The sequence below is a fragment of the Myodes glareolus genome, chromosome 1 (genome assembly GCF_982192425.1).
Source record: "Myodes glareolus chromosome 1, mMyoGla1.1, whole genome shotgun sequence".
Classification (NCBI taxonomy): domain Eukaryota; kingdom Metazoa; phylum Chordata; class Mammalia; order Rodentia; family Cricetidae; genus Myodes; species Myodes glareolus.
In genome coordinates this window covers 142,056,119-142,080,238 of record NC_142026.1, presented here as the reverse complement: position 1 = coordinate 142,080,238, position 24,120 = coordinate 142,056,119, and the positions used below count along the sequence as shown (strand labels likewise).

Here is a 24,120-nt window from a genome sequence, read left to right as displayed (position 1 = left end):
AATATATCTTGATTTCTATTTTCTGTGGTTCATCTAGGCATATACATGTCTGTTCTGCTGGTTCTGCTTATGTCATTTCCCTTGTACTTTGCACTATCAACGAGTTAATGGGCTCCTTTAGTGTCTCTCTCTCTCTCTCTCTCTCTGTGTGTGTGTGTGTGTGAGAGAGAGAGAGAGAGAGAGAGAGAGAGAGAGAGAGAGAGAGAACGTGTGTGTTATGTGTATAGGGTGTTGACCTATACATGGACTCTAATAAGTACAGTAGCATTATATAGCTATTTTCTCCTTAATGAAACATTTTCTCCTGGAGGGACAGGGAACCCAGTAAGACTTAGGAAATTAAGAAAACTTAACAATGGCTTGACAAGAGGAAACTTAAGGGAAGGAGGGTTCATTTTGACTTATAGCTTAAGGGGATACAGTCCATCAGGCAGAAACATGACGCCTGGAGAAGGGGAAGCCACATTGCATCTGCAGACCGGAATCCCAGTCACGTTGTGTCCACAGACTGGAAGCATAAAGAGATGAATGCTAATTTTCTTCTCCTCCTTCTCCTCCTCCTCCTCCTCCTTCTCTTCTTCTTCTTTTTTATTTAGTCCAGAAAGCCAGGACATGAGATGGTGCCACCTATATTTAGGTTGGGTCTTCCCTCCTCAGCTAAACCATCCTGGAATAGCCTGCATAAACATGCCCATGGGTTTTTACTAGGTGATTCTGGATTCTGTCAAGTTAACAATATTAACCATTAGATTCTAGCCAGGGGAACTTAGTCTTGCCACCTGGGTCGGGTGGCTGCGTATAGCACACAGCCTTCAACCCAGCAGGAGCTGCTAATTCTCAAACACCAATGTGACAATTCGAGTTACCGTTGCTCTATAATTGGGTTAATTTTTTGGTATACTTTTGATTCCCCAAAATGTTTTCTCGGGGTTGGAAAACAGGTCCCCAGAAGTCGATGGATCAATGATACGCGGCGGGATGCAGGCGGAGACCTCCAAGAGCAATGACGATTGCAGGCTAGAGGAGCCCGATGGGCGGGGCCAGATGGGGCCGGAAGTGGACCTGCGCCGGCGGCCATCTTGCAGTGAGACAGCAGGAGTCAGGCGCGATGCTCGCCATGAATGCTTACCGACGATTCGACCGAGAGCTGGCATTGGAGCCTCAGGGCTCCGCCGGCCCCGTGAAGATGCGGTTCTCGCCTTACGCCTTCAATGGAGGGTAAAAGCTCGGGTCTGCTGCGCTCACCTTGGTCGAGCCGGGGTCGCGGCGGGCGGGTGTGGGGTGGCGGGGATGCAGCCTGCAGCCCGAGACCCGGACGGTGCACGACGCCCTTGGTGCCGTTTGCTCCAGGGCGGGCTCCAGCCGTAACCGTTTGCTCCGTGGTCGGCTGTGTCGTGGGGCTGGCGGGCAAGGGGCGATGTTCTTGTTAGCATTGGTTCGTCCCGGTTGATAGACGGCGTCGGTGTTTCCGTCGCTGAGCCGTCTGATCCGTTATTATTTCAAATAGAAAATAACGTTGGTTAATTAGACTTAATTTGTGGATCACTGATTTTTTTCTTTTAATGCTTGTTTGATTTAAGTTTCGGGGTGAAATATAGAGGGTTTTGTTATACTGTGGGACACGGCCTACTGGGCAGGTTCTACTGAGCTATGTCCCCGGCCTTAGACGGAGTGTGTGTGTGTGTGTGTGTGTGTGTGTGTGTGTGTGTGTGTTTTCTTACTCTCGGATTGCTTGTGCATTGTAATTATTCACTGTATTCGAAGGGATGTTTTTCCTTCGAATTTAGGACCCTTGACAATACAGGGATATTTTTCATCAAAATTTGTACATTGAAACAACTATTATCAAAAAATGTGGCTTGTTAAGAAAAGCAAGACAGCCGGGAGGTGGTGGCGCACACCTTTAATCCCAGCACTCTGGAGGCAAAGGCCAGTGCAGCAAGTTTCAGGACAGCCAGGGCTACAAGGAGAAACCTTGCATCCAAAAAAAGAAAAGAAAATAAAAAGAAAACATTAGTTATGTCTTTGTGAATGTTGAACGTTCACTGTGTAGGGAGTGCAGTATTGACTGTAGCCTTGGCTGTGCCCTTTGAAGAATGTGTGCTGTGCGGCTCCTATCGGTTTCTTGAATAGTGACATTTTTGTAAGCTGCGAGCAGTTAAGTGACTGTTTCATAGTCTTTGTCCTTGGCTCTTGGCATTTAGACAGCTCTGTCCAAGAACTGGTGAGAATTAAAACTGGTTTTAAATTCATAGCTTTCGTTTTCCAGTGTGCTGTTTCACTCTGCGGGCGAACATTAAGTGCTGAGTTGTGAGGCCCGTTAACTTCAAAGTGTTCTGAACGCAGTACTCATAATTAGCTTTTTAACCGCTTATAGTTCCTCTTAATCCATTGCTCTCCTCATAGTTACTTACAGCTCTCTAGTAACTCACCCTTGTCCTTTTTTTTTTTTTTTTTTTTTTTTTTTTTTGGTTGCAACTGGCCTGCCAAGTAGCCTCTGGTTCTGCAAAATGATACTAGTTTCTTTGTGGCTTCCAGATTTTGTCACTTAAGACTTTTATATGCCTCATCCCTGGGAATATAATTCTCAAGTCTGTTTCTGTAATTTTATTTTTCCAAAGTCCCCTCAATTCTGGCTTCTTTGGGAAAAGATTTCTGAGTGCACTCTGTTTCATAACTCATGTTAGTAAACAAAACAAACGGGGTGATGATTCCTTTTGGTCACCTCTGCTCCTTCAGGATACTCGTGATTATGTCATAACTGCTTATGTCAGTGTAAAGTCGGGGATGTCCTAGTTGCTTTTGCCACTCAACATACATGAAAGCTTGGTTGCATACAGTGATGATGTATTATCCTTTTTGTCCCCTTCATCCTGCTTCCTTGCTGTTACATCTCTTATTGGAACAGTATTTATTTCACACACTATTATTGCCATAATTGTCTTACAACCTCACTTTGCAAGTGGAGCTTTTCTCATTATTGTTTGTATAACCTTCAGGACACCTTGCTGAGATCTAAAATCTAGCTTGGGATCTGCAACAGTTCATCACAATGTGTCTGTCCCTAGGTACACGAAAAGGACCGCCTTAAGTTGCTTGAGCGGACTGCTGTGATATTTTTTTCCTTCTGTTTCTGTTCATGGTTTGTGGAATGCCATTCCTCTCTGCTTTGGAGCTTTAGTACAGAACTTGTTTCGCTAAAAATACTAGGTAATGTTTTCTGGGTTTATTTTCTAGAAGGACCTATGCTAGATGCTTTATGTGAATTATGTTGACTAATTCTCACACTGTAACACATCAGGTACTGTTGTTACCATCAATTTGAACATGAAAAATTTATCCAAAATCACACAATTAATAAATGGCATGAGTGGGCCTCTCCCTCAAGTAATTCCAGTGCTCAGGTGCTTAGTTATCACTGGTACTGTCCTACTGTATGGCACAGTGACATTGTTCGCTCCCTGGGAGAGCAGTCCTATAGCAGGCAGACGTCAACTATTGAATCCTTACAGCATGCTAATGTGAGATAGTTACTGTTATTTAATTATCTATTATTTATTTTAAAGAAGTTCAGTAACTTGCTTGGGAAAACACCATTAGGATCTAGGTTCTACTTTTATGGTTTTGCTCTGGAATTCTTCAGTAAGTGAAACTGTACAGCAGGAAAAAGATAACCTTGCTCTTTGAATGCAGTGTGACACCCTATTCCTGGGAAGACATCACACACACACACAAACCTGCTCCATGACTGACAGAAGTTTAGCTTGGAGACTCAATACATTTTTATTGGGGTTACTATATCAGGAGTATGGGCTAGGAGGTACTTAGAGAAGCAAGGATGGTCCAGAATTAGAAAAGTTGACCCCAACGCAGTCGATGACTTAGAAAAGCTGTGATTCTAGATCTCTGTATGATTTGTAGGTAGCTCACAATTCCTGAAAATTCAGAAAATCTCTTACAGCTTGGCTGGTCAGAGCCTCCTCCCAAACAGTTAAGACAGGGTCTCACATGAAGTCCTAACTGGCCTGGAACTCACAGAGCCCGCCTTTCCATCTCAGATGCTGGAATTCAAGGTGCATAAATTGGGGGCGGAGGTGAGGGAGGTCCAAGAATTCTCAGGTTTTCATGGAATGTTATTTTGCCTCAAATATTCTCCTTATGACTCTCATGAGTCTGCCCCACCCCCCAAAGGATGCTTCCATCCAGAGGAATAGACATTGCCTAACAGCTCTCCTACAAAGAAATAGATGTGGTCCTGAATTCAGCTTGCTTGTAGAATTACTATCTATCTATACCTGGTCTCCAAGAGATAAATGTGTTGCTTTGTAATACCAGTGCTTTTTATACATGAATATTTTTGATCTTTAATGATGAAGGTTGATTTAGTGTTTTTCCTGTTACTGCTTCCCAAGGAGATACTAGAACAGTTCCATTTTGTATTCTGTGTTGTATTTTTGAGAAAATTGAGGCTGTCAGTAGTTAAGTTGCCCTCAGACTTATAACTGCTGAATGGGGAGAGTGCCATTAGAAACTAGGTTAGGAACTTTCCAAGATGACATGTAGCCAGGGATCCTTTCCTCCAGTCTTCTGTCTTTCATTTGAATTCTATTCTTATATCTAGTAGATTTACCTAGATAGGTCCTGTGGAGCACACTCCTATGAAGAGAGAGAGTTGCCACCCTGAAGAATTAATGTTTTTCTCTCTCTCTCTCTCTTTTTTTTAATCAGTACTGTATTAGCAATTGCTGGAGAAGATTTTTCCATTGTTGCTTCAGATACTCGGTTGAGTGAAGGGTTTTCAATTCATACCCGAGATAGCCCCAAATGTTATAAACTGTAAGTAAATCAGCCTTTCTTTCTAGATTTATTTTATTTGTATGTTTTGTGTGTATGTATGTCTGAGCTTCCTGTATGTGCAGTGTTCACAGAGGCCAGAAGAGGGTATCGGGTCCCCTGGAACTGGAGTCGTAGTTGGTTGGTAGCTGCTGTGAATTAAGCCCTCCAGTTCCTATGGAAGAACAGCCAGTGCTCTTAACCTTCCATTGAGCCATCTCTAGCCCATAAGCAAATATTACTGAAGACACACTTCACTTGCCTTTGTGGTAGCAGTTGAAAAGGTGCATGGCTAATTGCAAAACTTGTTAAACTTGCAGTAGAAATAAACCCAACAAGGCTTAGAATCTTTCACAGCTGTTTAAGGTAACGTGGAGTAGAAAATAAAGAAGGCAGCCTTGGCATATTTCAGTCCTAGGCATGGCTCACATCTTACCGTGAGAAGCAGTGAAGTTTGTCTTATCTTCCCAGTTCCCAGCTACCCAACTTTTCTACCTCATTGGCTGTTTTCCCATAAGGAGATTAGAATTAGACTTTAGTTGTATGTTCATATATTTTTAACTTCTTTTTTTCTGTAGAAGTAGTCAGATTTATGAAATTTCTATATGACCCATGGGCTACATCATGTTTCCCATTTCCCAGTTCTAGACTGTAAAGTAGTCATCCTTATTTTCTTTAGCCTGTTAGTGGTTTATCTTTGACTTACCGAAAATTCATTTGGTGTAAGACCAAATGATATTGGTATGTAGACTCCAATGCTGCAAAAGGACTGACTAGCTGTTAGTTTGTGTGCCTTGTTTTTGTTGTTGTTGTTTTGTTTATAATCAAATAATTTTCCTGAAATTGGCTTTTTACAGAACAGACAAAACAGTCATTGGCTGCAGTGGTTTTCATGGAGATTGTCTTACTCTGACGAAGATTATTGAAGCAAGATTAAAGGTAGGTGCTTTTGTACATGTCTACCCTGTCGAAATAATTCATAAGATTTTTCTGAGCCTCAGTATAACATATGCATTAGAGCATTAGAGAGAGAGCAAGTTAGCAGGTGGAGTTAACATATCCTAGAAATAAAGCAGTACCACTGGTGGTTGGGGGTCACACAGGTAACAAGGAACCGCAGCACATCAGTCTGTTCACACCCCTGTGCTTTGTCGTGTTGTCTGTTTTCTGGAGGTGGCCCGAGGACTCTTCTGGGACTTCTCCTTCTGAAGTATCAAGTCTGCTCTGGCAGAAAATAGCCCAGGTACCATAGACAGGAGCGTAACTAATCTCTGGAGCATTGATGAAAGGTGGCAGCTTCAATAGAAATCACCAAGGCATGATGTGATAGGAACATATTAGCAGGGATGACCATATTCTTTGTGCCTACTTGGGTCACGTAAGGAGATCCCGCACATAGTCATGAGACAGTTACTCTACTTACATTTGCTATGTGTGGGGCTGTGTAGAAATTAATCCATTGTGTATTTTAGAACATCTAGTATTGAAAGCTTCAGAAATTTACATTTATTAGCAGACACACCATGCCTTCTATTCCATCCTATACAATAACTTAGAAATTCGTCTGTATTTGTCTACTTTTTGTCATACAGCTTACCTGTAATTGTTCAGGATTTTGACCTTGATTTACAGCACTTAGGCTTTACTTTAGAAATGCTTGCTGTGTGACTAACAGTGGTGAACTCAGCCAGGCATGGTGGCATAGGCCTTTAATCCTAGCACTCTGGAGACAGAGTCAGGTGGCTCTCTTTTAATGTCAGTGAGTTCCAGAACAGCCAAAGCTGTTACGCAGAGAAACCATGTGAAAAACAACAAAAATGGTGAACCTAAACCCATTTCATGTTATAATTTTTGTGGATAATTTAAAGTTTTTAAGGATGTAGTATATCAGGATTACGAAGTTCCTGTTTTGGCATCCTAAGATCTTTTTTAACCTGATTATTTAATTTCATTTACTTATTTTATGTGTATGGGTGTTTGGTCTACACATATGTATGTTCACTGTGGGCATGCCTGGTACCCAGGAAGGTCAAAATGGTGTCTGAGCCCTTGGAAATGTCTGTCAATAGTTGTAAGCTGCCGTGTAGGTGGGTGCTGGGACCCAAACCCAGGTCTTCGCAGAACCAGCAAGTGCTAATAACTCTGTTGAGCTAATCTTTCTAGTCCCTATTATCATGGTGGTTTTTTTTTTTTTTTTTTTTGAGACAGGGTTTGGTGCCTGCCCTGGAACTAGCTCTTGTAGACCAGGTTGGCCTCGAACTCACAAAGATCTGCCTGCCTCTGCCTCCTGAGTGCTGGAATTAAAGGCACCACCATCGTCTGACTGATCATGTTTTTGATACTGTTTTCCTTGTAGACTTGAGAAGTAAGGCCGCAACAATGTGCTTGTCTAGCAGTTTACGAAGAGTGGGACCCCAAATAATACAGTCCAGTAATTCTGTTTGTTTTTTGTAAGAGACCAGTTCATAAATATTTTAAGTCTCAAGGGCCATTGCATTTCTGTCACAACTACCCTGTTTTGCTGTTGGATTGAGAAGGAAGCATAAACAACATGGCTGTATTCCAGGAAATTTTTACTTAAAGAATCAGGTAGTAGGTCAGATTTGACTCCTGGTGCTGATACCATTTGGGGTGCACAGTGCAGGAACGAGATGCATTTGGAACATCTTCCTCAGGCTCACCGTACGTGTCCTGCCTATTACAGTGTTGTCGAATTAGTAGTGTCGGAAACGAGAAGGGTAGGGTAAACCAGTATTCTTCACATCCTTCCCTTAAAAATCTTTTTGTTTGTTTGGAGACGGTTTCTGTGTAGTCCTGGCTTGATGTGTAGTAGACCAGGCTGGCCTCAAACTCATGGAGGTTATTCTGCCTCAGTCTCCATGAGTGCTGGGACAACCATATATTCATTTAGTATAGGGAACCAAGTATAGATCAGAATAAAAGTTCTACCAGAGTTCTACTGTATGGACCATTGAACTTATTGAGGTTCTTTAGATGACTATGGATGAGGGTTACTTAGAGGAGCATGGGTACCTGAAAAGCAGCTGCATCACCAATAAGCCCACCAGAGCTTGGGTGACAGCTCAGAAGGCTGCTTAGCTCTCCATCAGCACACAGGCAGCTGAGTGATGCAGTCTTCTTCTCAGTAGTTGTTTCCTGTCCATGTAACCTTGAGAATGGCCCTCTTGAATCGTAATTTTAGCTGTCCTGGAATTTGTCAGGATTATTCATTTTCTGAGTCTTAAAGAGTCTGTTCTTTTTTCCAGGAAATGTTTCTATTCTGAAAAACTTGTTACATGATAACCACCTCAAATATATGTAATTAAACTATCATTTTATGTTATAATACTATGTTATTTGGTCATGAAAGAAAAAAACTTTTGTCAGGCAGTGGTGGCGCACGCCTTTAATCCCAGCACTTGGAAGGCAGAGGCAGGTGGATCTCTGAGTTTGAGGCCAGCCTGGTCTACAGAGTGAGTTCTAGGATAGCCAGAACTGTTTCACAGATTAACCCTGTCTCAAAAACAACAAACAGACAGGTAAGTAAGCAAATAAATAGTAAGTGAATGAATGAGCTTTTGTGTTTCACTAAGGAACGCCTATATTATATACTGGTTTTCATTGAAGTTTGACAGGTTCTGACTCTGTTCTCCTGTTTTTTTGTTTGTTTTCCAAACCATGAAGATGTACAAGCACTCCAATAACAAGGCCATGACAACCGGGGCAATTGCTGCAATGCTTTCCACCATCCTGTACTCACGGCGCTTCTTCCCGTACTATGTGTACAACATCATCGGTGGGCTCGATGAAGAAGGTAGCATCTTGCTCTCTGGCAAATGCAAAAGTGTTGTTTCATAAATGCGTATGCTTCTGCCTGAAGTTGAGCCATCTAGTGCAGCAGCTTTGTACTCTGATCATGAAAGTATAAGAAACTAAAGCTGAAAGGAATAAATTACATCCAGAGGCATAAGGTACCTGGTGAAGGTGTCACTTACATTTTCTCAGGATCTGAAATGTGTTGGTAGTTATTAGCTTTTATCTTACAGATTTGACCTACAGAATTTGGTGTATGGTTACATAACAGATATAGTTAATTCAAAGAGTTCTTGAAAAGGAATTTGTGGAGCTGGAAGAACTTGTGGTTAAGCACAATTACTGCTCTTGCATAAGACCTGACTTTGGTACCCAGCCCTGACCTGGTGGCTCACAACCATAAACATTTGTTACTCCAGTTCAGGGGACCTGGTGCCATCTTCTGACCTCTGAGGGTTTCAGGCAGGCATGTGGTGCTCATCCTGTTGTGTAGCGGGCTTTTCCTGGGGAGACGTAATACATGCACTCTGCTCACCTAGATATGTAGCCAACAGCAGACCAATGTGGATACCATCCTAGTCCAGCGTGGTGAACTAGTGAGTTTTGTTGGGGTTCCTTACGGGAGCAGAAGTGACTCAAGGAAACCTGTATGGCCTGCAGGTTGTTCGATAGGTTGGAGAGTGTCACTTCTAGATAGTTGAACAACACGCTTTCAGGCAGCTCAGCCGATCTCTGCTTCTATTTTGCAGCTTGGCTTGTCTGAAAGGGACTCTCAACATTATTTATTGTTTTCTTTTGAGAGAGAGGGGTCTTGTAAATCTGATTAGTTCCAGCTCCTTCCTGAAACTATTTTGAATCTACCTTTTTTATAGGATGGAATGTTTTAATCAGGGAGGAAGCTGCTATACAATATAGTCGTGCAGGCAAAAGACTAAGACACATAAAATAAAAATAAAATTTTTTAAAAAATATTTATTTATTTATTATGTATACAATATTCTTTCTGTCTCTGTGTATGCCTGCAGGCCAGAAGAGGGCACCAGACCTCATTATGGATGGTTGTGAGCCACCATGTGGTTGCTGGGAATTGAACTCAGGACCTTTGGAAGAGCAGGCAATGCTCTTAACCACTGAGCCATCTCTCCAGCCCTAAAATTTTTTTTTTTAAAGTAATTTCTTAGTCTTTGGAGCTGGACATGGTAATACATGCCCATAACCCCAGCACTTGGCAGCTGAAGCTGAAGGATTGTATCTTTCATGTTCAAGACCTTGTCTCTAAAAGCAAGGATGGTTTGGGTTAATTAATACCTGTATTTCTCACAGTGTTCTCAGAATAGGCATCTTTAGATTTTTCTGTCAGAGTAAGGTAGGATATATTTTTTAAGACTTTTCTTAGGCGGAATGTTGTAGCACATACAATGCCAGCACTCAGGCATAAGATCTGTATACGGAGTCCCAGAGATTTTTGTCCCAACTGCCCGGTCCCCTTCCTGACAGCTGCTTCCAAATTACCACATAGAGACTTAATATTATTTATAAATGCTCAGCTGATAACTCCAGCTGGTTAAACTTAAATTAGGCCATGATTCTTTTCTGTGCTAAGCCATGCAGCTTTTTTATTCTCATCTTGCTCCCTCTGTGCCTGCTGGTAACTCCTGACTCTGCCCTTCTTCTTCTGCCTGTACTTTCTGCCTGGCTCCAATCAGCATTTTATTAGACCAGTTCAAGTGACAAGTCTTTACATTCTATGAGAGGATTATTCCACAGCAAGGGTCTCTTTGAGGCTAGACTGATCTACATAGCAGGTACCATGACAGCTAGGACTTCATAGAGATCCTGTCTCAAAAAACAAAACAACAAAAAAAGGTGTGTGCGTGTGCATTTACTCCCCCTCCTCACTGTCATTAGTTCTTGGAGCACTTTGTATAGTATATTTTGATCATAGTCGCCCATCTCCCAAGTTCCTCCCAGGTATACCACTCCCTAATCTTCTGCCCACCCAACTTCGGGGCCTCTTTGTTTTCAGGTTTTTTGTTTTGTTTTTTGTTTTTTTTTTTTTTGCCTCAACAAGTGCAGTTTTTGCTACTCATACTCTTGATGTGTGGCTTCCACTAGGATGTGGTCAGCCTGCCAGTATGCCAGGGGACATACCCTTAAAGAAAACCAGCTGTCAGTTGACAAAAACTCTTTTGCTAGAGGGGGAGCTAATGCCTACGTCCCTTCTCTGAGTTGCCTTGAGCTTGCTGAGGTCTTGCTCATGAATCACACTGCTGTGAGTGCTGATGCTCAGGTGTCCCTCAGTGTCCAGAAAAGGGTCATCGTAGTCGGCACACCATCTTTTCATCCACACAGGTACACATAATAGAAACTCTTAAGAAATCATTGCACATTATTCTTTGATTTTGTGTGGGGTGTGATATGCATGTTTGTGCGGATGCCTTCAGAGATGTTGGGAACTCCCCGCAGGTGCTAAGGGATCTTAAACTTGGGTCCTTTGCAAGAGCAGTAAGTATTGTCTTAACCACTGAGCCATCTCTCCAGCCCAGACTTTTGTTTTTTTAAGATTGCAATGTCTTAAGAAAAATAACTCTGTGGGAACTGGAGAGATGGGTCAGCAGTTAAGAACACTGACTTCTCTTCTACAAGACCTGAGTTCAGTTCTCAGCCACCACATGTTGGCTCACAACTCTCTGTAATGAGACCTGATGCCCTCCTCTGGCTTAGCCTGCAGGTGTACGTGCAGGCAGAACACTATATACATAGTAAATCAATCATTAAAAGAAAAATCAGTCTGTGTATGTGTGTGTGTGTTAAAGTGCATACATATATGTGTGTATAAAATTGTCAAAGAACAAACTTAATTATAAAAAATTATATGACTAAAAGCTACAATAGTTTTTAAAAAGTAGCAACTTTTAAAAGAAATTAGTCTCTGTGACTGATGTGTCTTTCCTTCGCTAGATCCAGGCAAGGGGCTCTGGAGATGGAATGTAGGTGAGGCATTTACCTCGGGGTTAGTGCACTTCACCTCCTGGCCTTCTCCTCTCCCCAGGGTGGACCCACTCCCCCACCACAGAGAGGAGTCCTATGCCTTGCCCCTTGCTTAGTCTGTGTTTCGTGCCTGCTTTTCCTCAGCTCGCTTTGGTATTTTACAGTGGCTCTCTGGCTTCGATTTCTTCTCTTCCTCCTCTTCTTCATTCTCCTTGTCTGTCACTCCCTATTATTTCCATAACTGCAGCTTAGTTATATTGCTCATTCTTACTTTTTTGCCTTGTGAATAGTTCGTATTTTTTCTTGTCCTGCATTTTGGAAATTCCCTCAAGGATTTTTTTTTATTTTGTTTTATTTTTTGTTTTTTAAAATTCTGTTGTTGCTTTTATTTCTGGTGTCTTAATTTTTAATGACTAAGGTTTTTTTATTATTATACTAATTTTGTTACTTTTTATACTTTATTAGAAATTTTGTGTTCTCTTCATGTTTTTTTTCCTGTATTTCATAATAGAGCCGGTAATTATAATGGCCTATTAATTCAGGGCTGTTTCTTCATAATGAAGAGTGATGTACTGTCTCAAACTAGCAGTCCTTAGCAGTATCCTAGTATACTGCTATACTGCTGTAATTAAACTATCATAGTTATTACTACTATAATTTTTAAAATTTAGTTCTTTGATAATTTCATACATGCATATAATACATTAGAGGTTCCTTGTACTTTTTCAGCTTACATCTGGAGCCTTTTGTGAGGGTCAGTTTTCTGTTCTTTCCTGCCCACTCAGCCTAAAACCCCAAGTCCGCTAAAGTCTCCGAAAACTTGCTGTGCTGTCTTGTGTGCTAGGATGGGAGCCTGGAGCCCAGTGCTTCCTGTCAGGACCTGCAGGGTCTAGATGGTGTTTCCCTGATGAGTCCGCCTTTGTCTGTGGCTTTATATGTTTCTCTACTCTGTCAGTGTGCTCACTTTGTTCTGTTTAGAGGGTTTTTTGTTTTGTGGTTTTTTTGTGATAGGGTTTCTCTGTAGCCTTGGATTTTCCTAGAACTCACTCTGTAGACCAGACTAACCACAAACTTAGAGATCCTCCTGCCTCTGCCTCCTGAGTGCTGGGATTTTGTGTGTGCCATCACTGCCCAGCCTTGATGTCGCTTCTTAATTCTGGAAATTCTTCTGTTAGGATTCTTTTAAAAATGTTTTCATTGCCACTAGAACAAGTTCTTCTGTGTCTCTAGCTGGTGTCCTCAGATGTTCTGGGATTCCCCCTGGTACCTTCTTAATATCTTATCTCTGTTCGTGGGGGATTGTTACAGTTTTCTCATCTTGTTTTCAGCTCAGGTGACTGTGATCTCCATGATCCATTCTGTTGCTGAGACGTTACAGTTTTATTATTAACTTCTGTGTTTTATTTCTGGCATTCCACATTGCTTTTTCTTCTTTCATATAGGCATCACTGCCTACTTGATTTCTTTGTTAAGATTTATTTTATATGTGTAATTATCTGCATATATTTATATGTACCACATGTATGTCTGGTGCCTGCAGAGGCCAGAAGAGACCCTGAAATTCCTTGAAACTAGTTACAGAGTGTGAGCCACCACGTGGGTGCTGGAAACCAAACTTAGAGCAACAAGTGCCACGCTGTCTCCAACCAGAACCCCCCTTCCTTACTTCATCCAACTCTTTGTTCCTTTGAACATACTTATTATTTTGAATTTTCTCTTTGGGATTGCATTTAACTCACTGTGATTAGATGTAAATGCTATCAGATTGATTTTTTTTTTTTTGAAGTTGTGTTGGTTTTCTAGTTTCTGCTTACTGCATTGTGAATTGCATGGCTGATATGTTTTGGTGATTTTTGTTTGTTTACTAGCTATATTCTTTCAGTTGGAATAATTGCAGTGTTCAGGTGGTACTTGGGTTTGGTAGTTTATAATTTACAAATAGTTCCTTCAAGAACTCTGGGTTCTTCATTTAAGCTCCATCTCATGTCCTGAGTGTGATACTATATTACTCCCGTACAGTTGTTCTATTAACCACTTAATAATGGTGTCCTTTTAGATTTCAATAACTGTTGGAGATAATCACCAAGGGTAGTATACAGTATACTTTTTTGGGTTTTAGTTAATAAGATTAGGAGTGGGAGGGAAGTAGGGTAGGTAAGGATAAGATTAAGTATTAGGTCAACTTTGGAAAGAAAAATAATTCAAGGTGGATGAAGTAGCTAGGAAGGGAAAGCATAATATTGTTAAGTCTGCAGATTTTAGAGATTATCTGAGTTATGGAATTTAAGGATTACGTGAGAAGAGACAAGATCAAGGATGAGAAGATGTAGGAGTAAGAGGAGGGGATATGAGGGGTGGCTGAAGAGTAAAAAAAATTGCCTTTGTAAACTGGGTTACCAGATGCAGGTCTTACAAGCTAATTTACACCCAGGCAGTGGTAGCACATGCCCTTAATCCCAGGTCCTGGGGAGGCAGAATCTCTGAATTTGAGGCTAGCCTGGTCTACTGAGGGAATTCCAGGACAGCCAGGGCTACTGGAGAAATCCTATCTCTAAATACTGAAGGGGTGGCGTGGGGAGGGGGGAGCCTAACTTACGTACAAATGAAAGCTAAACCATTATGAAACATATGCTAGAGTAGAGATTAAATTAAAAAGATAAAATTATACTTGTAAAATGATTGCTGGCACATATATTCTGAGTTGAAAGTTGAGATTCTTAAATCCCCCTGGCTACAATAGGTTCCTCTGCTGTGGTGCTGTGTGGTGGGAGGGAGAGTGGGAGAGTTTCCGCAGCCTTGGTGTTGTTGGGGACCTCAGGGCTGTTGAGGCTGGAGGCTTCTGTGGTGGTCTCTGATTTCACCAGGGATCTGGTCCCCAGTATTACCATGTGAAGTCAGACCCTGTGAATGGTCCATGGTTTGTTGGAGTTTGGGGGTTTTGTTTGTTTTTTAAGATGATTTCTCTCAGTCTGTAGCTCAGGTTGACCTTAAGTTTGTTATGCTTCTCCTATCTCAACTTCTCAGCTGATGGGGTTACAGTCAGGAGTCATCACTTGGCTCCACAGTTTTTAAAAGACCTCTTCTAGGGGCTTGAGAGATGGCTTAGCAGGTAAGAATACTTGGCTACTCTTTCCCAGGACCCAGGTTCAGTTTCTAACCCATATGACAGCTCACAAAGGTCTGTAACGTCAGTTCCAAGGGATTCCATGCCCTCTTGTGGCCTGTTCGAGCATGCACACACGCCGTGTACTTCCAGGGGTACAGACAGAGACTCGTACATGCACACACGCCGTGTACTTCCAGGCGTACAGACAGACACTCGTACATGCACACATGTCATGTACTTCCAGGGGTACAGACAGATACTCGTACATGCACACATGTCTTGTACTTCCAGGGGTACAGACAGAGACTCGTACATGCACACGTCATGTACTTCCAGGGGTACAGACAGATACTCGTACATGCACACATGTCTTGTACTTCCAGGGGTACAGACAGACACTCGTACATGCACACATGTCGTGTACTTCCAGGGGTACAGACAGACACTTGTACATGCACACATGTCGTGTACTTTCAGGGGTACAGACAGACACTCGTACATGCACACATGTCGTGTACTTCCAGGGGTACAGACAGACACTTGTACATGCACACATGTCGTGTACTTTCAGGGGTACAGACAGACACTCGTACATGCACACATGTCGTGTACTTCCAGGGGTACAGACAGACACTTGTACATGCACACATGTCGTGTACTTTCAGGGGTACAGACAGACACTCGTACATGCACACATGTCGTGTACTTCCAGGGGTACAGACAGACACTCGTACATGCACACATGTCGTGTACTTCCAGGGGTACAGACAGAGACTCGTACATGCACACATGTCGTGTACTTCCAGGGGTACAGACAGACACTCGTACATGCACACATGTCGTGTACTTTCAGGGGTACAGACAGACACTCGTACATGCACACATGTCGTGTACTTCCAGGGGTACAGACAGACACTCGTACATGCACACATGTCGTGTACTTCCAGGGGTACAGACAGACACTCGTACATGCACACATGTCGTGTACTTCCAGGGGTACAGACAGACACTTGTACATGCACACATGTCGTGTACTTCCAGGGGTATAGACAGAACACTTGCACACATTTTTCTAAAGATCTTTTCTAAAATTGTAGTGATGTTTTCTTTGATAAAAACTCAAGCGATACGTAAGCATATTGGACCTTCCACTTCTCCTCAAAGATAGCCAGCTACAAGTAACGTTATACACATTGAACATGCAAGGAACACATGCATTTTACTAAGAATGACCCCTATTTGTTTTATTTTATTTTATTTTTTTTTAAAGTAAATTTTATTAAATTATAAAAGTTTCCATTTCCGCCCCTCTTCCCAACACCCTCCCACTCCCCCCACTCCCTCTCCTCCTCCCTCTTCGTCCCTTAGGGTAGTCAGGGTTTCCTGCCCTGTGGGAAGTTCCAGTTCATTCCCCCTCCCTCCAGGTCCAGGAAGGTGAGTGTCCAAACAGACTGGATCCCCAAAATCCAGTATATGCAGAGGAAACAGGTCCCACTATCATAGTCAATGGCTTTTCAGAAAGACTTCGGGCCAGCCACAGTCAGAGAATCCGGCCAAATTCCGAGAATCTGGTTAGATCACCTCCTCGTTCAGTCCCAGTCCAACTGGCCTTGGTAAACTCTCATTAGATCCGTTCCCTTGTATCAGTGGGTGATAGCATCCCTCGCAGTACTGATTTCGTTTTTCATGTTCTTCCTCCTTCTGCTCCTCATTTGGACCTCGGGGGGCTCAGTCCGGTGCTCCAATGTGGGTCTCCGACTGTATCGCCGTCCTTCGCCAGATGAAGGATCTGGGAATTACTTGTTTGAGCTGGGAGCATTGGCCATGGTGCAGATGGGAAAGTCAGAGGACAGTTTTCCAGAGTTGGTACTTGCCAACCACCAAGTGGGTTTTGGAGATCAAGTTCAAGTCAACCAACTTTGCAGCAAGTGCCATTACCCTCTGATCCGACTTTCTGGCACTATGTCTTAGCAATATGTTAGCTCACTCTAAGCACTCTACCAGGTTGAGTATATAACTGAAACCAACAGCCAGACCAGACAGGTTACAACAGGTGGAACAGTCTGGCTCCAAGAGTTAGGTGCTTTCTTTAGGTTTTTTTGTTTGTTTGTTTGTTTGGTTTTGGTGGAGGGAAGCAGGGAGTTGTTACTATCTTAGTGGGTTTTTTTTTTTTTTTTTTTTTTTGGAGACAGGATTTCCCTGTGTAACAGTTCTGGCTGTCCTAGAACTCCCTCTGTAGACAAAGCTGGCCTGTGCCTCCATGTTTAACCTTTTCTCCCTCCCTCCCTTCCCCCTTCCTTCTTTCATCTTGTTTTTTTTTTAAACAGTGTTGTGCTTCTGTTTTGAGTGAATGCCACTTTTCTAATAACTTAAGATTTCTGTAATTTTTTGCCATTTTGAGCATTGCAAAAATATCTGCCTGACTTATATCAGAAACAAACAATGAATAATTTTATTCAGTGTTTCACAAAGAAACACACATAGTCAGAGTATCTTGGCAAGGCAATTCTGTTTGCAAAAGACGCACCAGAACCCAAATGAGGCTAGCAGCACAGCAGGGCCAGCATGGGCCCATTTTTATTCCTGTGACTGTACCTCATCTCCTTGATGGGAGCTCAGCCTCACTATCTGACATAGTTGGCTAGTGGATGCGAGATTCAGAAAAAATGAGCCCTTATCAGCTACCTGTAATTTAATTTTTTTCTTATTCACTTGTAAAAATTTATATTTACATTTTTTAGGATAAATCCTGTTCTGCAAATGAAATTATTTTTGTGTCATGGGTATGGGCTTCTTTACATTGGACAGATACTAATGTCAAATTGCTTTTCCAAAGACATAATTTGATTTCAGTGGAGTCTGTAAGGATCACTGGTTTCTTACGTTTCTTTCTCTCTCTCTCTCTCTCTCTCTCTCTCTCTCTCTCTCTCTCTCTCTCTCCCTTTCTTTTTAAAAAGTTACTTGGGCTGGAAAGATGGTTTAGTATTTAGAATTCTTGCTGTCCTTCTAGAGGACCTGAGTTTGGAGCCCATCACACACACATTGGCCTGTGTTGTACAGTTGCCTATGACTCCAGCCCCAAGGAATCTCTTGGCCTCCATAAACATTTATACATATGATGTGGGCATTCACATGTGAATATATTAAATATATATAATATATTAAAATAATCTATTTTTAAGTTATTCATTATTCTAGTAGATCAAAACAAGCTATAACATTTTGGGAAAATAAAACTCTTATTGATAACATTTGTGTTTTGCTAAAACCCTTCCTTTATTGAATATTAAGTAAATGATTAAATGTTACCATTAAATTGGGTTTGCTGGTGTTTGGTAGCGGGTGGTTCTCACCTGTATTAGAATCTGGTCATAAATTCACTATCCTCCTGCCTTAGCCTAAAATGTGGTATCTTAGGGTTTCTGTTTCTGAAGTGAATCACCATGACCAAAAAGCAAGTTGGGTAAGAAAGGGCTTATTTGGCTTACATTTCCATCATTGCCGGAAGTCAGGACAGAACTCAGAAAAGACCGGAATCTGGAGACAGGAGCTGACCTAGAGGCCATGGAGAGATGCTGCTTACTGACTTGTTTATCATAACTTGCTCAGCCTGTTTTCTTATAGAACCCAGGACCACCAGACTAGGATGGCCCCACCCACATTGACTGGGTTCTCCTGTATCAATCAATTAAGAAAATGCCCTACAGGATTGCCTACAGCCCAATCTTATGAGGCATTTCCTCAGTTGAGGTTTCCTCCTCTTTGATGACTCAAACTTATGTCAAGTAAAACTAGCTGGTACACATGAATTGTACAATATGTTGGTAAAGAGTATGTTTACTTAATAGTAAAAAGATAAACAGTAAGTTTTTGGACTTTTAATTACATTCAGCTCTAAGAAAAATTTTAACTATCGGGTCTATGCTGAAACTACACAAGCTTATTTGTTAGTATGAAGATTTTGATTAGAACTTCAAATAAAGGCCCGTGATCGTTGCCTAATGTGTCTGAATGGCCTGCTTGCTCAAGGCCATGAAATGGTTGTCAGTGACATTAGTTCTAGGCAAGTTGGCCACAATGTTGGGGTATCAAGATGTGAACCTCTTATCTCTGACCCCATTCCATAAAGAATAGTCTGTTGGGTTCCACTGCACAACAGTAAATGTATTCTGACCTTTGCCAAAAGTTTGGCCAAATCGATAACACTCTGTATCATATTCTGACTATTTTTCATGGTGAAATGTGTACTTTTTATTCTTTAGGAAAGGGAGCTGTGTATAGCTTTGACCCAGTGGGCTCCTACCAGAGAGACTCCTTCAAGGCTGGGGGCTCAGCAAGTGCCATGCTGCAGCCTCTGCTTGACAACCAGGTAATGTGACGTGTGGGCCTCTGCCTGTGGGCTCTGCCTGTGGCAGCTAAAGCAGCTGTGGTGTCCTCCAGCTTTTTCATTCTGCTGAGATGCTGCTAAGGTCTTCTTGGTTGGTTTTGCCTACCAAACCATTTTTTCTCTGTTCTTCTGGTACCCTTTTTTTAAAAGCTGCCCTGTGGCTTCACAGACTCTCTGCAGTTGCTGATCATGGCTTCGGTCTTGTCCATGCTATCTGTACCTGAAATCACATAAATGCCTCCCTCATTACCCTTACTGTTTCTGTTTATCCCTATTTTATATTCCACCTCGATTCAGACCTGCATTTATTGAGTTTTCTAATAATTCTTTGATCCTCCAAGCTAATTATCTAATTCATGCTGCTCATGATTCCTGTCCTCTGCCCTCTGCTGTTTGTCTGTTTGTCTGTTCGTCTGTTCGCTCCTATACCACACCCAGCCATTGCTTTCACCTGAAATGGTGTCTTCTACCTGATCCACACTTTGGTCAGGAATAGCTCATGCTCTTCAATTTCGATGTCTTCTCCTAGTTTTTTTCCTGTGCCATTAAAAAAGTACCACGACCAAAAGCAACTTGGTGAGGAAAGGGTTTATTTCAGCTTAGCGACTTGTACTCTGTGGAGGGAAGTTGGGACAAGAACCTAGAGGCAGGAACTGAAGCAGAGGCCTGGAGGAATGTTGCTTACTGGCTTGTTCCCCATGACTTGCTCAACCTGCTTCCTTATACAGCCTAGGACCACCTGCCCGCAGTGGGCTGGATCCTCCTACATCAATCGTATCTAGAAAATGTCCCACCAGACTCATCTATATAGACCAGTCTGATGGAAGTATTTTTTCAGCTCGCCCCCGCCCGCCACACCTTCCCAAGTAACCTGCACAAGTTTTTCTCATGAAATTGCCTTTTACCAGACTTAATTAATGGCCATTCTGGATGGTCTTGGCTCCCCCTCCCCACTTACTATGATTTTTTTTTTTCACAGTGTCTGTGTCTCAGTGTTTGTGCTCTTGAGAAGTTGGGAGCTTTGCCAGATTTCTGTGTGTTTAAGCTGGTACTAGAATATTCTTAGTTTGAAAGATATCCTAATGTAACCTGTTCCATCCAGTACAAATCCTGGGACACAGGGAGTGTGCTGTGGGATGTTGGGATGCTTCATACGAGTTTCTATCTTTCCAGGTTGGTTTCAAAAATATGCAGAATGTGGACCACGTGCCCCTGTCTCTGGACAGAGCTATGCGGCTGGTGAAGGATGTCTTTATTTCTGCAGCTGAGAGGGACGTGTACACTGGCGATGCCCTCAAGATCTGCATTGTGACCAAGGAGGGCATCAGGGAGGAGACTGTTCCCCTGCGAAAAGACTGATTGTGAGCCGTGGATTGGATTGGGGCACAAGCTTGTTTTTATTAAAAAGAAGCATGAAACGTACTCATTTTCTTAGTGTCTTCTCTAAGTGTGACAAATTGGCAAGAATTTCTTCCTTTGAGGCCCTCCTCTGTCCTCAGTAGACACATACACATAATTATGTATAATGAAAAATAAAATCTTAAGTAAAAAAATTTTCTTTATTTGGGTTTGCTTATTTAAGAGTTACTTTACATTTTGTATGTGCTTATGTGAATATATGCCACATGTGTGCAGATACCTGTGGAAGCCAGAAGTGGATATCAGTTCTGTTGGAGCTGGGTTACAGGTGATCAGGAGCTGTCAGATGGTGCCATCCAAACTTGGGTCAGCTGGAAGAGCCATACGCCCATCTCTCCAGCTCTGAAGAATGACGAAAACAGGACTAGGGAGATTTTGGTTTGGTTTAGTTTTTTGGTTTTACAAGACAGGCTCTCTCTGTAACCTTCTATCCTTGACTGTCCTGGAACTCGCTCTGTAGACCAGGCTGGCCTCAGACTGCCTCCCAAAAGTTGGGATTAAAGGTGTGTGCCACCACCCCCTGGCTAAAGAATTTTCTTGTCGACTAAGATTGTTTGTATCTGTGTTTGTTGGCATATATGTGGAGGACAGAGACAACTTGCAGATGTTGGTTTTCTTCTACCAGGTGGGGGTCTTGGGTTATTGTCAGAGACTGCTCGTTCATTTTCCAGCCCCAAAATAATAGCACAGAAACTATATTAATTGCAATACTGTTTGGCAGTAGCTTAAGCGTATTTCTAGTTAGCTCTTAAATGAACTCATTTCTACTAATATGTGTATCGCCTTGTGGCTGTGGCCTACCGGTAAGGTTCCACCCGGAGTCTGTCTCCTGCTGCAGCTCTTCAATATGGGTTGCCAGGCTAGGCAGCAAGCACCTTTTGAGCAAAACTGCATTTTAACCATCGTAACACTTGAATAAACTGAACTGTAAATGTTAGGACTCACCCAGCTACAGAGCTACCTCAAGTGTGGCAGCATTTACTATGTTAGTTGGTAATATTTGTTAAAGAGTTCAGTAGTTTATAAAAAGGGGAGACCACATCGTATGGAGTGTTTTTGACAGTTAAATGTTACATATGCAGGTGTTTTAAGAATGATAAAAAGCCAGACAAATTTCCTTATATTTATCCCTTCCAAAAAAAAATTACCCAAACTGGTAAATATGTCAAGAATCTATGAATACATTTGCCCTGTGTCTTCCAGGCTTTGGAACACAACAGATGTTGATGTTTATGTGTGCTAGGCTCTTAAATGGACCAAACAAGAAGGGATTTATTAGGGGAGTTGATACAAAACTGTCAAGGCCACAATAACATTCTCCAGAGTGTAAGCATAGTTGAGGCTCAGCTGAATAGGACTTCCAGAGTACTGTTCTTCTCAAACAGCTTTATTCTGGAACCCAGGCTGATGTTAAAGTCATCTTTCTGCTTTTGCCTCCCAAAGTGCTGTTATTACAAGTGTGAGCCAAGATGCCTGACTGAGAACCTGTGTTCTGATGACCAGGGGAGGAGGAGACTCTGTTCTGTCTCTGGAGAGATGGCAAATTGCCCCTATTCTTGCTTCTTTTTATTCTGTCCATCTACCTATTTATTTTGAGGCAAGATCTGACGTATACCATATTGGCATCAACCTTGCTATGTAGTTGAGGATCTCTGTTCCTACTTCTACCTTTAATTACTGGAATTAAAGGTGCTCACCACCACACTGTTTATGCTGCAGCTATACCTAAGGTCTTGTGCCTCCTGAGTGTAATGACTAATCTCAGTTGTCAAGTTGAGTGCATTTGGAATAAGCTAAAAACTCAGGTTGCTGGGTACTAGGTGACCCACCAAGCCACAAAGTTGGAGGTGAAGAGCAGCAATACATTATCAAATGGAAGTGGTTTGTACCTGATCAGGTCCAAATAGACAGAGAACAAGCAAGTTACATGAAGTTGCCCAGCTATCTTTTTTTCTATTCCTGTTACATTGTCTTCTGTTCCCAAGCATGTTCTTACAGCTTCATGGAGTATGCTTTATGATTGGCTGACTGAAGAAAAGGTAACTTGGGCCTGATTTTATGGTTACTCTGCATGCTGGGCAGGCACCACCTAGAAGTGGGCAGCTGCATCGTTACAATCATGACAGATACTGGTGAAGGGAAATTTTAGCAATGGGTAAAACCTCAACCAAAGCACATGGTCGTACATTTTGTTTGGATTGAGAAATGGTCAATTGTGTAATTGTATTCCTGGGCTGAAACATGATTTGGCTGGATAGTCAGGGATTGAAAGGAGCAACATGAGAAAGTGAGGCATTTGGGGAAGAATTTTTGACTAACTGTTGCTGGTAGCTGAGGTATGTCAATCCAGGATATTTTGTGTGTCATGTGTGTGTGTGTATGTGTGTGCGCGCGCGCATGCTTTTAAGTAAGCTCATCCTGAGAAAGGCTCAGGTCCTGGACATCCAATGCATCCAATGTAGTCACTTGCTGGCTAATAAAGACTTTCTTGGCTTGAACCTGTGTCTGAATGGTCTTCTGTAGTGGATACCTCACAACAGCAGATCATATAAAGATTGTATTTGTCAGTGTCTTTTAATTCTCTTTAGCTATAGTTTATTTTAACACAATTTTTGAAGCCTTTTGGCATGACCTTGTTGCTGAGATTCAGAATGTGTTGTCATGTAATTCCTAGAGCTAACTCAATTATCTGGGTGGCTTCTAATGAAGATTGTAAACACACTTTAATCAACCTCCAAGGTGTTGTTTGAAAAGCTACCTCTATATGGATGATTTTATTCTTGCTACATAAAATGGAAGGGATTGAGAGAACCTAATGGAAATTGTTGATTTAAAAAAAGAAAACTTACTACTTTCTGGAGCTAGTAGCCATGATTCACTCTGATGGCCAGATACCAGCGTTTGTCATGGACTAAGTGATTCTCTGCCCAGAGATGAAAAGATTCAGAATCTAGCAGTTACTGAGGGAGCTGGGATTCCTAGTGGGTTGTAACACCTTGCCTTGTACCTGTCCATCTTCTACATCTGAGGCCCACCCACACAGTTGCTCTGTTTCATCAGTGGTTTTCAATACACCACAGACAGTTTGTCTCTTAATTGCTGTGGTTAATGCTCTGTACACTGTAAAGATTTATTACTCACAATGATAAAACACTGGCTGGCCAGCCAGGCAAGAAGTTTAGGTGGAATGATCAGACTAGGAGAATTCTGGGAAGAGGAAAGGCAGAATCAGAAAGATTCAGAGGAAGCAAGATGAGAATGCCTCCATGAGAAAATGTACCAAGTCACATAACTAAGCATAGATAAGAATTATAGGTTAATTTAAATTGTAAGAGCTAGTTAATAATAAGCCTTAGCTACTAGGCCATCAGTTTATAATTAATATAAGCCTCTGTGTGTTTCTTTGGGACTGAACGGCTGCCAGACTGTTTGGGATAGGACTGAACGGCTGCCAGACTGTTTGGGATAGAAACTTATGTCTACACTTTTAGATTCCACTACAAGTATCCACACTCTATATTCAACTTTTGTGGCTAGCTGAACTGCTTTTTTGCTAAGTGCCATCTGCATT

At 42.1% G+C, this 24,120-nt stretch overlaps 1 protein-coding gene across 1 annotated transcript; it reads left to right on the top strand.

The window, feature by feature from the left end:
• Positions 1-1,050: 1,050 nt before the first annotated feature.
• Psmb1 (proteasome 20S subunit beta 1) lies at positions 1,051-20,552 on the top strand. Its single transcript, XM_048421679.3, has 6 exons — positions 1,051-1,218; positions 4,729-4,836; positions 5,691-5,772; positions 8,518-8,647; positions 19,006-19,112; positions 20,304-20,552. The coding sequence occupies exons 1-6, from the start codon at positions 1,109-1,111 to the stop codon at positions 20,487-20,489; spliced, it is 723 nt and encodes a 240-aa protein (XP_048277636.2). The 5' UTR covers positions 1,051-1,108; the 3' UTR covers positions 20,490-20,552.
• The last annotated feature ends 3,568 nt before the right edge of the window (positions 20,553-24,120 follow it).

What these genes read in the sequence shown, in the direction of transcription:
- Psmb1 (XM_048421679.3), top strand. Translation starts at nt 1,109, where the DNA reads ATGCTCGCCATGAATGCTTACCGACGATTCGACCGAGAGCTGGCATTG. An exon ending in CCTTACGCCTTCAATGGAGG is followed by an intron (nt 1,219 to 4,728) that starts GTAAAAGCTCGG and finishes TTTTTTAATCAG; the next exon opens with TACTGTATTAGCAATTGCTG. An exon ending in AGCCCCAAATGTTATAAACT is followed by an intron (nt 4,837 to 5,690) that starts GTAAGTAAATCA and finishes GGCTTTTTACAG; the next exon opens with AACAGACAAAACAGTCATTG.